The sequence below is a fragment of the Thalia democratica genome, chromosome 7 (assembly GCF_965202585.1).
Source record: "Thalia democratica chromosome 7, ktThaDemo2.hap1.1, whole genome shotgun sequence".
Taxonomy (NCBI): domain Eukaryota; kingdom Metazoa; phylum Chordata; class Thaliacea; order Salpida; family Salpidae; genus Thalia; species Thalia democratica.
The window spans coordinates 40,736,800-40,753,911 of NC_139171.1; the positions used below are offsets into that span (position 1 = coordinate 40,736,800).

The 17,112-nt window shown below is 25.4% G+C and overlaps 2 protein-coding genes across 6 annotated transcripts in view; one reads left to right on the forward strand and one right to left on the reverse strand.

The window, feature by feature from the left end:
• Positions 1-2,286: 2,286 nt before the first annotated feature.
• Positions 2,287-4,547, forward strand: LOC145840812 (uncharacterized). Its single transcript, XM_082948150.1, has 2 exons — positions 2,287-2,480; positions 3,141-4,547. Exons 1-2 carry the CDS (start codon positions 2,306-2,308, stop codon positions 4,205-4,207), a joined length of 1,242 nt encoding a protein of 413 aa, XP_082804276.1. The 5' UTR covers positions 2,287-2,305; the 3' UTR covers positions 4,208-4,547.
• Positions 4,548-15,254: 10,707 nt separating this feature from the next.
• Positions 15,255-17,112, reverse strand: part of LOC145841064 (rap guanine nucleotide exchange factor 2-like) — a 32,722-nt gene continuing 30,864 nt past the window's right edge. For all 5 annotated transcript variants that reach the window (XM_082948427.1, XM_082948430.1, XM_082948428.1 and 2 more), the window contains 2 exons: positions 16,087-16,170; positions 15,255-15,625 (listed from right to left, as the gene is read on the reverse strand). In XM_082948427.1, coding sequence (XP_082804553.1) covers positions 15,594-15,625; positions 16,087-16,170 — 116 coding nt within the window. In that variant the 3' untranslated portion in view covers positions 15,255-15,593. The remainder of the gene's footprint in view (positions 15,626-16,086; positions 16,171-17,112) is intronic.

Sequence of the window (17,112 nt, forward strand, 5' to 3'; positions counted from 1 at the left end):
AATTATTTATATAAAGTTGCACAAATTTCATCTAATCAAATATCAAAAAGTTTTAAAACTATTTCAGCTACTACTCTAGCAAAACTATTTAAAATATTTTTTTGACCTAAATTTGAATACAATACCCAAATTTGGTCACCCTATTTAAAAAAGACATTAATAAAGTTGAGTCTGTGCAAAGAAATTTTACCCTATTTATATGTAATTGTTGTAATATATCCAATACATCATATAATTATAGATTGTTAAACTTGGATTGAAATCTCTAATTTACTCTTTATAAAATTATAGATGGCAAATATAAGGTTTTTCTCAGTCAATTTTTCAGTTTTTCCCATAATAAGTATTAGTTAAGAAGAATCGATATTTATAAATTTAAACAGTCAGTGGCAAGGTTCATTTTTTCACAGAGCAAAGACTATAGGGAACAACTTAACACAGGATGTGGTATCATGTGAGAGGGTGGAACATTTTTGCTTAAACTTTGCAATTTTGACTCGTTCCCATTTTTAGCAGTTGCCTTAATTTTGACAAATATTAGAGGTGTTGGCAACTCATTTTTATTCTTCAAAACAGCAAAAATTTGCTAAATTCAAGCTTATATAACTTTTAATATACTTAGGAAGAATAGAACCAAACCCAGTTTTCAGAGAGGAAGCCTAGCTCTAAACATCTGAATAAATCTCTTGGTTTAATTTATAAGTCACTAAAATGGTCAATGGCCAGGCCACTTGCCAGCCCACTGTGCTTTGCAAACAACTGAGTTGCAACAAACTCTGGCTAGTTTGAGTTTTTTTTTAATCAAAACTTCTTATATTTTTCTGCAGAACTTTTGCTATTTTAAAAGTTTTCCATAATCATAGTGCATTGACTTAAAATGCTTATTTTTTAAAAACTATTTTGTAAAATCTTAATCTCTTTCTTATTATTTTGGTAGCTTTAGGTATTAAAGCTTGATTAAACAGTGTTTTTAAGTTTTTGTTCTTACTATTTTTTCTAGTTTCACATAATTTCAGACTAGATTTTGGTCAATCATGCTGTAACTTATTTTAAAAAGAGTGGCAACAAACAATTAGTCTCAATTAACAGAGATTGGCACCATGTTGTCAATCTGAAATACAATACTCACGATCGCCACAAACTTATATAACTCGGGCTGAATTGTTTTTTTTTGAAAAGCTCCGCTTGTTTGATATTTTTCGTAAATCTCAAGCTAGCATTTTGAAATTGAGTTACTTTTATTAAAAGTTGTATTTTTATTATGTCCTATTGTTTTTCTTTTTAGGTATCTAAGCTTGATTAACAGTTTTTTTTAAATTTTTTGTTATTTTTATAGGCTAGCTTGATGTAACTTAGGCTGGCTTTAAGGGCATAGGGGGGTAAACACCCTTTTTTGGTTTTTTATCTTATTTTATATAGCTTTTACTAAGCTACAAGATGCTTTTTACAGAATTAAAAAATTCAAAATAATTTTTGAGTTATAGCCTGTCAAAGTCGGAGGCAACAATAGGTGCCTTATGGGAGGCGCAAACTAAAACGGCAAAAATAGACTATTTCACTAAAAATCTATCTTCTCCTACGCTTTTTGAGATAACTACCTCAAACTTTTAGGAAGTGTTCCTTGATACATTTAGAAAATTCTGTCGGAAGGAATTTAAAAAAAAATTAAAATAAAAAAATTATATAAAAAAAAAAACAAAAAAAAAAAACAGTTTGTAGAAAATAAGTTTTCAAAAGTTGATTTAAAACTTATTTTCTACAAACTTATTAATAATATTAATAATAAAAATTATTAATAAATTTCAAATGAAAAGTTAGAGTTTATAAAGTATATGATTGTAAATTTACCCGCTGTATTGAAGGGTAGGTATAGTATCATAGAAAAATTCTAAATTGGAAAATTTTGTAGAAATAATCCTTAAAATGGTATTGATGATTCTTAAAACAAAGTTATTAAAAACTTTTGAATTTTTAATAAGGTGATACGACTCTTTAATTTTAATAGACATAAAAAGATCATAATTTTCATTTTGCTAAGTTAAAAATGTTATTTAGCTTATATGAACAAATTCAATTGAGTTTGATATACATTCCTATAATTTTTGTTCCACCTGTATTATCAAAGGTTTTTAATTATTTCTATACAAAAAAATTCTACTTATTTAAAAAGGATGATCCTAAACAGTACAAAAACATTTTATTTAAAAAGTTTAAAGTTATCCCTACGATAAAAGTTATGTAAAGTCTGTAAATCACTCTGTAATTTGTTTTATTTTTCAGGAACAAGTATAATAATCACCACTTTATGAATTACTTTGATCAACTTTCAAAGAACTACTCTCTTAAAGTTCCAAAGGAACATGAAGCAAATGTTGACAACAAGAAAAATGTTTTCTTGATGGCTGTGCCTAATGATGTCTTCCGAGAAATGAAACAAGGTTCATGTTTTTTGAAGAAAAACAAATTAAAAACAAAAGCCAGTTAGTTTAGCTAAGTATATACATGTATATATCAGAATAGTATTTTACAAAACAAGGTTCACTGTTTCTTACTAAGTTATGATAGTGAAGTAGGTAGTGGGTCTATTCATATAACCCTTTAAAAACTTACAATTATGTTTTCACATTATCAACTAAAAAACTTGTATCATTTGTTAAAAATATTACTAAATGATGTAAATATACTTATATAAGTTTAAACAAAACTTATTGATGCAAACATCAACATCAGCACTTGAATGATGGCTTAATTATTTATATAATTTTAATTAATTTTTTATAGAATTTAGAGTCTAAATAAACTTATAACATATATTCTGTTTTGTGAAAAGTTACCAGTACAAATTTATGGACCATATTTTAAATATTTAGTTCAATTATAATTTTTAAACATCACTATACTTTCTTTTTTTTTCTTTGAATTCGAAATCTTAAATTTCTAAATACATTAATTAAACAGTTTTACTAGTTTGGAATGTAGAATTCAATTATAAATTAAGTTCTAGATAAAAAAAATTTAAAAAATGGGTCATTTGAAAAAATAAGTTTTGTGTATAATCATTTAAATATTAGTGATGGACTTTAATTTTTTTTTGTTTTAGATCAACAAATAAAAATATTACTAACTTTTAATATTTACAGGTACTCATGAATTCAATAACACAAGTTTTATACCCTCTGTGTCTATACATAGCGAAAAAAAGTTTATTATTCCTTCAAACTTCATAAAGATTGCTGATGACAGTATTTCACAGACTTTGGAAAAAATTGTTTTACCTTGTGATACTGATAATGCATCAAAACAATCTAATAAAACAGTAGATGAACCTGAGCAAACCATTCTAAGTAAAAAGAGAAAGAAAGAAGATACACTCACTTTAAGTTGCCTTTCACCAAGTATAAAAAAGCCAAAAGTACCTTATGTACCTCAAATACTTACTCAAAAAGAGGAAAAGAGTATAGATGATGTCATTACTGATGTACTCAAAAAGTACTCAAATAAGTCTGATGAAGCTGAAACAGAAATTAGGCATACTAGCATGACGAAAGAGAGTAAGTTGAATATATCTTCAAATTCTGATAAGTTGAACTCTTCTGAGACCAGTTTAGCATCACCCAAGCGTAAGAAAGCTAAAAAAGAAAGTAAATTAACTCCTGTAAAACCAGTAATTACAGAAAATACTGGTTCTAGTAAGACAACTGCTGTAAATCCATCTGGAAATTTAAATCTTTCTCTAAAAGATGATGAAGAAAATGGAAAACTACAAGTAGCAAACGGATCTCCCAAAAAAAATTTGAAAAAAAGAAGTAAAAAGAAAGCTTCATCATCTCCAACTAAAACAAGTAGTTTAGTTGAATCTAATTGCACATCAGAGCAAACTGAAGAACAAAGTTGTATCAAATCAAAGAAAAAGCCTAAGAAAACAAAGTCTAAAGTTGAATTAAACAAAGTTGCAACTAAAGTTGGTGGTTTAGCTAGTGAGAAATTAAATGGATCAGACTATGAATTCGATTTAGATAAAGAGCTGATACCAAAGGCCACTCATTCTAAGAATAAAGAGCTTAAAAAACAAAATCAAAATAATGATTCTGATAAGAAACAAAGTGGAAACCAAGAAAAAACTGCTTCTGAAGAATATGTTGCCAAAAAAGAAAAAAAGAAGAAGAAAAAAAAGAAAGCCAAACAAAACAAAGAAAAACTTTATTAGATTTCAATATCTTCTTATGATATCTTTATAAGTTAGCAAAATTTAAGTTTTATTTAGAACATTGATTTATTTAAACTTGGTAGGAGAATTACGACTTGTAGGCTTTATTTAAATCAAAAAGTTGTATAAGTAGTTTAAAAGTATATTTTAAAATTTTAATAAAAATTGTACTTAAAATGTATTAGTGGATTAAACGTTTTAGTTTGTTTTAAGCTTGTACATATCTTTATGAGTTTTAAATGCTTAATAATGTTATGATTTCTTTATTAAAATCTAGGTTTACTTGTTTAGATAATTATTTCTAATGCTATGTAGATAATTCCCCGTCATAATAAAAAAATAGTGTTAAGTGAAAGTTATCATGTTTATTGCAAATAATAAGTAACAACTTTGATATTTGATGTTTTAGTAAGTTATGCTGTGCTAAAACAAATAACTACATTTTCTGAATATTTGAAATTTGATTTTATATTTGTCGGAGTTTTACTTAAAAAGCAAAATTATTTTTCATTCTTATAAATATTGTGCCTTAATTAAAAGAAAAAACAATTAAATTTATTTTTATTGGTAGCTAGTTTGTTAGTTTATTTAATAAATAAAAACAATTTTTCGAGGCTTTATTTACTTTTTTATTTTATATATGTTAAAATCTAAAGTAGTTACAAGAAACTTATATTAGTAGTTATAATATTTTATTTTTTGTGAATTTAAAGTTCTAGCATATATTAAGTAATTAAAAAAATTAATAATCCAATAATTTAAAAAATCGTAATATGCAATATTTTATTAACCACTATTAAGTGTTTAGTATAGAAAACCTATCATTTTACAAAAAAAAAGTGTTAATTAATCTCTAATGTCTAGATACTTTAAGTATTATTTTAGCCTTATATGACCAGGTTATCTTTATTCTAAAAACTTATTGTCAGATCAACTTAGTGCGATACTTATCTATAAAGATATTTTAAAGTTTTATTTTTATTAGTCACAAAATTTTTAAATCTAATGGATCTCGATTTAAGAAAAACTAAGTCCGTTTCTGGCCGGATGTTAGTTTCAAAAAAAAGGATACTATATTTTGAATTTGGTAGGTTTCTGAAATAAAAAGTGTTTTATTGATTATAATTTGCATTATATGATTAAGGCTTTGATAAACTAAATATTCAAGAATAAATTGTCCTTTCTGTTAAAATGAAATATAAAGTTAATCATTTTGACTGCGTTTTTATAATGAAAACTATTTTTGAAGACTAATATTAAAAAAGACTATGTAATGTTTTCAAATTAGCAGTGTAAAATGATATGACGGCATTGTTAAAATAGACAGTAATAGGAAACAAATTTTTATATTTTTTGATAGTAATTAAATATTTAATCTATTTTTATGAAGTTTTACCAGCTTAGTTTTTTTTTTGTAAGAACTCAAGTATAATTGAGTTGATTCTGTTTTATTTTTTTGTAATTTAAGTTAATTAAAATTCATAAAGTTTAAGATATGTTTTTATTTAGTTTTAAATTATTTTAAGAGAATTATCTTATTTTTGAGTGCTTAACTTAAGATACAACATGTCAAACAACTTTTAAAAATAAATTATTGTATATAACATATATTAATCTCTTGAGTTTAGTTTTAGTCTATTTTTTAATGTTTGGGTAATCACTGGTTATAGTGTCTGTCACCTAAAGATGGTTTAATTGATTACTTTTTCTACAACATGATTATACAAATTGTCTAGTCGTTGCGCCAGATGTGACAGCCTTTTGTACTGCACGGGTCGAATTTATTTAGCATGAAATTTAATGCGCTACTTAACCTTTTTTTAAATTGAACAAAAAAAGGGCTTTTTATTTGTATAAGTTAGAGTTGCCTTTTTTTAAGTTCGAAAATGTATAAATAAACATGCTTACGTCGAATTATATATTTTTTGAATTTAAGGTATTTGAACTTTGAAAATATATGTTGTATAGCATTTTCGAATTATTGGTGTGTGAGAATATTCGTTTAATGCTATATCATTTAAATTTCGTGTGTACATAACAAATCAAATCTTAAGAAAAATGTTTAGGGGCAATGTCTTAAAAAACTAGTATTTGTTAAAGAAAAACTTCTGTATGTTTAATTAATAAAGTTATGATATTAAAATAAAATTAAAAACAATTTTCAAAAATATTAAAAATTCTTATACTTTAGAACTTATTGTAGCCATATCTCAAAAAAAGGATATATTTTTAGAAAAAAAAAGCATGTAGATTAAATAAATAAGGATATGACGGTTTTTATTTTTTAACATTTATTAAAAAGATATGAATAAAAAGACAAAACGACCTAAATTTGAACTGTCCTAATTTTAATAGCTCTGTACCAAAATTTGGTTTATAAAAATTAAGTAGTTTTAACAGTTTTTTAAATATCAAACTTAACTAGCATTATAGGTTTGTTCGTATAAAGCTTCTAACTTTTGTATAGGTTCTAATTTGTATAAACTTATCATTGTTGCTGAAGATAGTTTGATGGTCGAAACGTACGTAGAACAGTTTTGACGAACCAGTTCTTCTTTTAAATATGTGTAGGTATATACTTACGGTCATGCTCTTAATAACTCTTATATAAATGTATAGAAACTTAAGGTAAAAGCAAGTAGCACCAGAAGTAAATGCTTTTTTAAAGGTATTTGTGATAAGTTTAGGCCGATTTTCAATCACTCAGACTAGATTAGATTCTTAAAAAAGTGGGTAATCTGAAGTTAACAAAGGTAAGCAAAGAAGTTAGAGTTTTATTTACATTCTTTGTCAAACAATTCTCTTGAATTAAACGAAGTAAGTTGAACCAAATCTAATACAACCTATTTGTATAAAATTTAGCTGTACTCAACTCGTTTAATTTATACGACACTAAAAGTGCTAAAAATTAAAGTAATGTCAAAAGCTATGCTTCAGGAGTGCAAAATTAAGTATAAACGAATACTAAAAGCTAAAAAGCAGATTTTAAAAGCTAAAGAATTTAAACAAAAGCAAGTTTTTTTTTGCAAAAATGTATACGTTTCTGCAGATTTGCAGAAACGTACCCTACACACAGTATTTTTGGTTTGAATTTTTGAGAACATCAAGCTAGTTAAAATAAATTTATTTAAATTATCTCCTCACTCAAATTAAAAGATATAGATTATATTCCTCTTATATTTTTTCTAAAGTTTTACTTGGTTTAGTTCTATTTATTAGCTGATATTTAAGATGTAAACATAGGCTGTTTAATTCTAAAACCTAAATTTAGTTTTATAATTTTAGCTTAACATCTTTTAACTTCAATTATTTTTGATGTATCAAAATATTTGTATAGTTTAGGAATATTTTACTTCTTTAATATAGTTGTGTTTAAGAGCATTTATAAATAGCTTCTTGTAAATCTATTTTAATAATATTTATCACTTCAAAAAAGTTAAAGTAAAATAAGTTAAGTACAGACCTGTGTTATTATGTTATTTTATGTATTCACTTACTATAACATTCGTACACATGATAGGAGCAACCATATTTTTACAGTAATAAGTTTGTTGACTTTTTAATTATTATACAAAAGTCTATGACAAAAGTAAATTGGACCAGAAAAAAAAGGTTATTAAATAGCTCAGGTTAGTTTGTAATGATTTAGGCTAGTATTTTACTAAGGTGAAGTTTAAACGATATATATCAAAAACACGTAAGCTTATACAAGGTTGGTTAGTACTTTAATTTAATATAAACTTTATGAAACTTTGTCATGTTATTCTTATAACCTTGATAAAAAACAAGCTACAAGTTTAAACTCATTATTTTTAATACTTGAATAATTAGAAAGTTTCGAAAAACGCGTGTTTTAGTACTTTTAGACCTTATCAAAAACACGTAAGCTTATACAAGGTTGGTTAGTACTTTATTTTATTACAAATTTTATGAAACTTTGTCATTTTATTTTTATAATCTGATTATAATGAAAAACAAGCAACAAGTTTAGACTCATTATTTTTAATACTTGATTAATGAGAGAGCTTCAAAAAACGTTCGATGTTCAGAGTAGCCAACTGCTTAATACTTTAATATTTGTTAAGTGCGAAAAATATGAATTAAAAGTTTAAACTTTCAAGAATCATCACCTTATTTAAAACTGCTTGCTTAGTTATTCAAAATGAAAAGGAATATGTAAAAATAGATGATTCTCTCACAACTTTAAGTAGAAAAAGTTGTTAACTTTAAAAAACATTATACTTTTGAAAGGTTAATGAAGATGAAAATGAATGTGTAAGAAATAGTGACTCTTTCACAAATGAAAGTAAAAATTTATTTTTTAAAAGTTAGCAAATTTAAAACTTAATATACTTTAAAAAGGTTATTGAAGACGGAAATGGTTGTATATCGAAAGATGATTCCTTCCGTGATTGAAGTAAAAAGTTCATTAATTTGTAGTTATAAAATTAAAACTTAACATACTTAAAAAAGGTTAATGAAGACGGAAATGATTGCATAACAAAAGACGATTCCTTCAACAACGTAAGTAAAAAGTTTCTAGTTTCTAGTTACTAAATTTTAACTTTATTTACTTTTAAAAGGCTAATGAAGATGGGATTGATTGTTTAACAAGAGATGACTCTTTCCATGTTGTAAGTAGAAAGTTTATTGTTTTGTAGTTACTAAATTTAAAACTTCATATACTTTTTAAACGTTAATGAAGACGGCAATGATTGTATATCAAAAGATGATTTTCTCAATAATGTAAGATGCCACGAAATGCTTTACACTTAACATTTAATTATAGTTTAAGGTAATTAAAGCTATAGAAACTAGGAGTAATATATATTTATAAAATGTTTTTGATGGTTAAATCTATATTACAACATAAGTAACGTTAGATACAACTTAAAATAACAAATTAAAAACTTAGTTTTAAAAATTCCAAAGCACAAAACTAAAATTGCTGCGAAAATTAGAACCAGTTTTGAGAATGAAAAGTGACATGTGTTAAAGAAAAAAAACCTGTTAGATATTATTACTTTTTTATAAGCAGTCTAACCCATTGAAGATGGATTAAATGAAAAGAGTTGTAAAGAATTTAAAGATGATTTCGTAAAAAATTATTGTAAGGCGAACAGTCATGTTAATGTAACTACATTTTAACTAAATATTCTTAAATCCTTTTTTTATCTATACTGTAGCTAAAAATCTTTCAGAGTGAAGCTGAAGAAAAAAATAGTTCACCTTCAAGTACACTTACTACCAAAAATGTTAGCTTTTATTATTATAAATTTAAATTTAATAACTAACATTGACTGAATTTCTTCAATCTTTTAGAAAAATTAGAAGTGTACACTTACATTTAACAACGTTTTAACCGTTAATTTCACATAGTCAATTATTGGTCCTACGAATAATACCAAATGTTTTGCACTACCATTTAACTGAAACTGAGTTAAATAAATTAAATTTTTCAATTTTGATAAATGATAACTTAAAGAAGGGTTTAAAGTTAATATTAAAAATATTTATGCTTTAAAAAATCCCTTTTGCGTTCTAAAGTTTAATTACTACCACGTAAAAAATGTTTACTCAAAAAAAAGTTCTTTGTTTGTAGTTTGTGAATGTTGAAAAATTCAATTTTAGTTTTAAAGTAAAAGTAGTTATAAATTTATTAAGCAATAAATAACTCATTTACGTGGTCACGCACTCGATATCAACCCATGTTTTAGAGCTTGTTTTTAATCGAATAAATTTTTAAAGTTATTTGTGTTTCTGTGTTATACTTCGACGTAAGAAAATAAATTCATAATGTTTAAAAACTATAGGTTGTAATGCTAGTCTCACTGTTAAAGAAAACTTTGGAGACGACGTTTTTTTCAAAATTGCATTAACACGCTCTGGTGAGATAACACACAAACATGGCGAACAAGCATATAATCAAATCAGCCAGCCTGAACGAAGCAATCTAATTAGAATAATTTCAATAGAAAAACTAACTACGAACGATATGCATAGAGACTCTATTAACAAATAAGTATTTCATTAGGTTTTTTCATGTGAAATGCTAACATTTTTTGTTTTCTTTTAATAAATACACCCGAAGAGCAGCAGTACGCAGGAAACTTAGGAAATGTAATACCGGAGAAGTAGTATGTAAAATGATGTCGGAGTAAAAACCAAGAATAAAAAAGACTGGTTCACTGAAATAAGAACGGTATAACAATGTTTTAAAAGTCTCGATGTAGCTTCCAAAAATTATCTAAGGTTTGTTCTTTACAAATACTTTATTGTTTTAAACTGTTTAAAGACACTTTTTATAATGATTATTAATATAACTTTTTTTAATAGTCTGAACAAGCGTGCCTTATTTTTTAATTAGTGTATAGCAGGGGCGTCGCGTAGGGTGTTGCACTGCCGCAATTGCACCACCTTAAAATTTTGTACGAAAAAATTAAGTGTCCATAACGTTTTCGTTATTTTTTAGAACAAAATCTCTTATAAAACTCCAATTTAGAAAACGAACATTTTGCTCACTTCACTGCCGCAAATGAACTCAAAACAGCAAAATTTCTTCAAGAATTACCGCAAAATCAATATCTTGCGGTAAGTAAGCTAAGTTGAAAATTCCCTGAAACAGTACAGGTTTAAGTATCATTCCACAAGTTATTGTAAACAAAAAATAAAAACAAAGCTAAGCAGAGCACAGGCGATTAATGCAGAGGCAACTCGAGTAAAACCATCTCAAGCAGAGGCAACTCGAGCAGAAGCAACTCGAGAAGAAGCAACTCGAGAAGAGGCAATTCGAGAAGAAGCAACTCGAGAAGAAGCAACTCTAGCAGAGGCAACTCGAGCAGGGGCAAATCGATCACCTTCAACTCGGATTTTTTTTCTGCACCACCTAAGAAAAATACCACGCGACGCCACTGGTGTATAGCTAATTATAATTAATGTTCTTATTCAAGTCTAAATAGTGTTATTAATATTAATTACAAATATCATTTGTTTTTATTAAAGTACAGACTTTTTTTTTAATGTGAACAACTATTACTTAATTGTTTTGTCGACATTTTGTTTTGCCCAGATTTCTTTATTTTTAGTTGTGTTATAGTAGATTGTTGTCAAAGACCTTTACAAATTAAGCAGATAATTTCATAAAGTTTATAATGAAATAAAGTACTAACCAACCTTGTATAAGCTTAGGTGTTTTTTTTGATAAGGTCTAAGAGTACTAAAACACGTGTTTTTCGAAACTCTCTAATTATTCAAGTATTAAAAATGATGAGTTTAAACTTGTAGCTTGTTTTTTATCAAGGTTTTAAGAGTAACATGACAAATTTTCATAAAATTTATAATATGATAGGTAAATATAGTACTAACCAACCTTGTATAAGCTTACGTGTTTTTGATATATATCGCATATATCGAGTACTATTTGTATATCGTTCAATCTTCACTTCAGTTAGTATTTTTTGCTTTTATAGGTTGCAACTTTGTAGAAAGTTAAAATTGCAATTTCTCTGTTGTTAGGAGTTTATCTAACTGGCTGAAACATCCTGTATTCCAAAAAATCAGTTTTTAAGATCAGATATACATATTATACTTTTTAACTCGTTGGTTATTTAACTCTAGTCTTTACTGTTTACTAGTTAGAAAAGCTTTACGATCAATAAATCTAAGTCGGTCTTTGTTTTTGATATATAAATATTTTTCCATATGTATAGTTTGTGCGTATTATTCGTTTCTGTTGTGTTTTGTCTTGTAAATGTTTTTTTTTTCATGGCAGCAGAGTTGTACATTTAATTTCATAGTACATATAACTTAATTACTTTGTGTATAAATTTTCTTAGATTCTATTTTTAGATATTCTTAAAAGACTGTAATACTTTGACTTGGGAGCGCTTTCAACCTCTCTGCCTATGATCTATACGACTTTAAACAAGAAAAGTTTTGGAAAATTAAAATAATTTCCTTTTAAACGTCTACTGAACAAAAACAAAATCCAGAAATCAAACTAAAGTCATTTGAAATAAACTATAAGATTTTATAAAAGTTATGTTTATAGTATGGAAACTTAAATAATTAATTTTAACTAGCCTTCAATAAAATAACATATTTGTTGCAAATCTAAACTAATTTATTGTTTGTTTACTAAAAAGATAGTAAAATAATTGCATAAAAACTACATTAATCCTCTGATGTTAAGCTATCAAAACTTTAGAAGCTTCTCTCAGACTAAGAAGATTAAAAGTTGTACAAAAGCTACAACCAGTATGCTGCTAGAACTGTTTTAAAAAGTAAATTGTTTCATAAAAATTTAAATTTATATTATTTTATTTTTACAATGTGTATGTAGTTTGTAAATTAGAACAAATTTAATTTTATAAACAATTCAAACTTTTAAGTTTAAATTAAAAACCAAAAATCTTAATGAAAAAAATATTTCTAATTTTGTAAAAACTAATTATACAGTAATCTTCCTTTATTGTACCAACATATGTTTCTGTGTGTTAGCGAATCAACACACTTCAACTGGGTTTTTAACGGAAAGAATAAAAACCTAGTTGAAGTGTGTTGATTCGCTAATACACAGAAACATATGTTGGTACAATAAAGGAAGATTACTGTATGATTTGTTTTTATTTATATTCCAGTGAACTTGTTTCACTAGGATCTTTTGTTAGAAAACACTAAAATCTATATTTTGAACGGTTATTTATAATTTTGTTCAATTTACAGTATTAAATTTCTTATATTGTTTTTCTTATTTAGAAATTGTTCGTTAATCTAAAAGAGTTTTTAGGTTTGAACAGTCGAATAATTAAATAAATAAATTTAAAAAGTATATATTTAGACAAACTAAGTTTACTTTCAACATTTTTAAGAATTAGAAGAAACAAAACTTATCAAATTTAATAAAGTCTATAATAAGGTTTCCCAAAAAAATTTTAATAAACGATTTTTTTTTAAATTAAAAAAAGAACGCCTCAACTCATTAGAAGCAAAATAATATCTCGTGTAAGTTATGCCAAAAACTATCATTTACTTTTGTTCTTCAATACAAACCCCTAAATGTCTAAGTTGAGTTTTTCTTGTGAAAGTATTTAAGTACCCCCTTATTGCCTTTATACTAGTCACAGCAGTGCTTTCTCAGCATACCACCCCAACTTTGAAAAAAACTTCTGTCTGTAAAAAGTGCTTAAAAAGTTTAAGTACTTTAATGTATTTTGATAAAAATAAATCAACAGAATTAAGTAGAAAATTTTAAATTAAGCTAAATAGTTTTTGAAATTAGTATGACGTCAGTATTAGCTTTTTCTTCTGAAACAATAAACGTAATATGAATTTAAAGTAAACTAACTTAGATGAAAAAAAAAATCGGCGAATATCCACAGAACCTATGCCACAGAACCGTGAGACAAGCTCAAACTTGGTTGTCTGATGATCCAATTGGTGTGTTCAAACCTTATGTTAACTTTGATTAGGTATGCTTTTATCAGTTAACTACTTTTTGTTTTGATTTAAATGACAAAGTAGACTTAACTTACTGTAAATATATCTACTTTAATCGTTAACTTGTTTTTAAAGGTTATGTTGGACCTAATTAGATTAATAAAATATTTTATGGGAGTGGGATAAAAATATTGATAAATACTGATTGATTTAAACTTTTTGCTTAAGTTGCTAAACGTTTATCTTATTTATGATGCACACCTGTAGAAAAGTTTAATTTTATTTGAAATTTGAAGTGTTTAAAAAAAGTACTTTTCTGTTGCGTGCGGCGCTTATCAACGAGCTGTGGGTGCTGACGGCCGCGAAGTGCATTAAAAAGTTTAGAGACAGCATCTAAATGTAAGCGGAAGAGGCGCAATATGTATTTATAAACTTCGTTGAAAATATTTCTCTTTTAAAATCGAACATAGTTCAAACTAACATTTTTTTACTATTCATTGAAGTTCTGCTATATAAAGTAAATTAAAAACCAAGTGCTGTTCTGTATATAAGTGTTCTGTAACCTTTTCAAAAACTGTGCAAACTAAATTGCTGGAAAGTGTATGAATTACTATTTTTAAAAACTCACATGTTTATGTATTTATATAAGTAAAGGGTTAAAAATAATTCATTTATGTTATAACTACCTTTTTTAAATATAAATGGCATCTATAAAATATTTCTTCACTTTTAAAATTTTTTACGCAATATTTTTATCCACACCGTGAAAACCAATCTATAAATACTTTATTTGAAGATTTTTAATTTTTTCTAATGATGTTTTCTAACATATATGTTTTTAGAAAACTATGTCTAAAACAATAGTTTATATGAAGGGTCAACCATGCTTGTACTTGAAGCGATGACCTGCCATAAAAACTTATTAAGAAAAATCTTTAAGTTTTACGAAATTTGATTAAAAAAAAATTAACATTTAATTAGAAAACTTAACTTGGTATTTTAGCAGACTACCATGAAAAAACAGTAAAACCAATTTAAAATATTTTTAAGTTTCTTTATCATTTGAACTTTTTTACTTCATATTGTAAGTTAATTATTCTTCAAATACCGTATCATTTAGTTTTTTTGATGAAAAAAGAAAGTAAAAAACATGATTCTGTTATTTTAATACATTTGTAGATTTTTAAAGAAATTAAGTATCTTTAAGTATATCGCAAACTCTTTTAGCTTCTATATATATTTTTTTTATACGTTTAAAAACTGATAACAAACTATCATTACTATTTGTACACCAGGTCCTTAGATTTAATGTTTTTGATTAATTTCGATTTTTTATATTCGTTTGTTTGAATAAACTAATCATACTGTTATTGTTTACAAGATATATTAAAAGTGATTTAGATTTATTTTTGCAGCATGTTTCTTTTTTACTGTTGTTTAACGTTAGTCGTAACTTGAAGATTTTTTTTAGAACTTAATACTTTTTTTTTTGTTCTAGATTATCATTTTTTTGATAAAGCTGGTTTTAGTTATGCGAGACAAAAACACTTTTTTAGCAATTTCTTAAAAAAAACAAAGGCAACGAAACATCTGTTAAGTTGACAAAACATAGTCAATAGAACAAATTAAACTTGAAATATTTCAAGAAAAAGTTAAGTATATTGTTACTCAACTAAATAAGATTTAAAAAGATACAAACTACAGTTATCAGTTTTTTAAACCTAAACTAGGTAACATTATATTAAAAGTGTAATGTTATATTTTTAAAAGTTATATGTAAACCAAATCACGTACAAAACAATTATTTTTTACTCAATTTAATAGTACAAACAGTATAGTATAAAAACAAAAAAAAAACTTCATTTTTGAGCAGCAAATTAGAGAAAAAGTTATATAGACAGACAAACAAAAAGTAGTAGCAAAATAACGCTATAAAAATAAAATGTTTTCAAACTTGAGTTGCGTTTTCCATTGATTCACCTGTAAAACATTTCTTTAGAAAATATCATTTTCAGTAAATCATTTATAGTTCTTCAGTATTACCTAATAATAAAGTTTAAATACTAAACTTAAATTAAAATTACATATTACTAGAAAAAAAATGTTATGGTTAACTATATGACCTGTAGAGTCTTAACTATGGTAAAATAAATTTCAAAAAAAAAACATAACTTTTTATGTTTAGAAGTTGTCATTCATTTTATTAAAATTATTGGTTAATCTGAACTATTCTATCATGAAAAAAACGACTTAGCGTTTATTTTTTTTATCTAATGAATAATGATAATAATTCTTAGATAAAATAAGAAATACTTTTATAAGAAACTTTATGCTGCAGAAAAAAAAAAACAAAAGTTAAAAAAAAAATCGAAGTCCTCTATTGAAAAAAACTTTACTTATGACAAAAATTAATAATAGTAAGCACTAATTATAAAACTAACTTTTGACAACTAATCTGTGGATAGACTTGAAATGATTTCTTCTGTATAGCACTTCATCATACGTTGGTAACGTTCTTAATTTATCTAGAAAATAAAGTTTTCGGTACAACGTAAAAATATTTACTTTTGTAGTGTTGACAAAAACCTAATTTGAAATAAAAGATTCAAAGAATAAGTCTTTATATGTTTTTTGTGTACGTAGATCTATATACTACAGGGTTGCTACACTTTGAGACATAAAATGTAGCCTGAGTTTATGGTAAGCTTGAAAACTACGACAAATATGAGTTAAAAACTGATAATAATAATTTTTAATCAAGCTTAATTACATAAAATCACTTAAATAATAAGAAAAGAACTTAATAAAAATACAACTTTAGTCACATAAAATTTAAAGTCGTAAAAAACTAGCCTGAAATTTAGAAAAACATTTCAAAACTAGTCTTAACTTTTCAAAAAGGTTTCAATTAGCCTAAGTATTTAAAAAAATCAAACTAGAATTAGTTTTTAATATTTTTAAACTAATCTGAGTTATTCTGAGTGTGATACAAACAATTTTGACTTAATAAAACAATATCAATGATTATTTAAGACCCATAATATAAAGGTTCTAAAAACTAAGCCATTTTAATTTAAGCGTGTTTTGTAGTAAAGACATGCAACTGCAATTTTGAGCTGTTATTAAATTTTACTATTTGGAAAAAAATAAATCTCTACTTATGCTATTTATTTGGTTTTATACTAAAAAACACATACTTCAAACGCTATAAAAAGATACGAGCTCTACTCGTATTTAAACTTAGTTATTCAAGTAAATCTAAGATTAGTTAAACGTAACGGATTTACCACAACATTTTTTAGATTGAAACTTCATTTAAAAAAGAAATATTTTCTAAATTATTAAACTACTTTTTACACATCAGTTATCTTTCGCCAACATATTATAAGTTATTTTTATTTTTAAGAAAAAGCTTTATAAACATATTTGATGAGAATTAAATACATTTATATTAATAGTATAGTTTT

Excerpts from the sequence above, each read along its gene's own strand:
- LOC145840812 (XM_082948150.1), top strand. The coding sequence starts at position 2,306 with ATGAATTACTTTGATCAACTTTCAAAGAACTACTCTCTTAAAGTTCCA. Across the intron at positions 2,481-3,140 it reads CAAATTAAAAACAAAAGCCA|GTACTCATGAATTCAATAAC; the intron begins GTTAGTTTAGCT and ends TAATATTTACAG.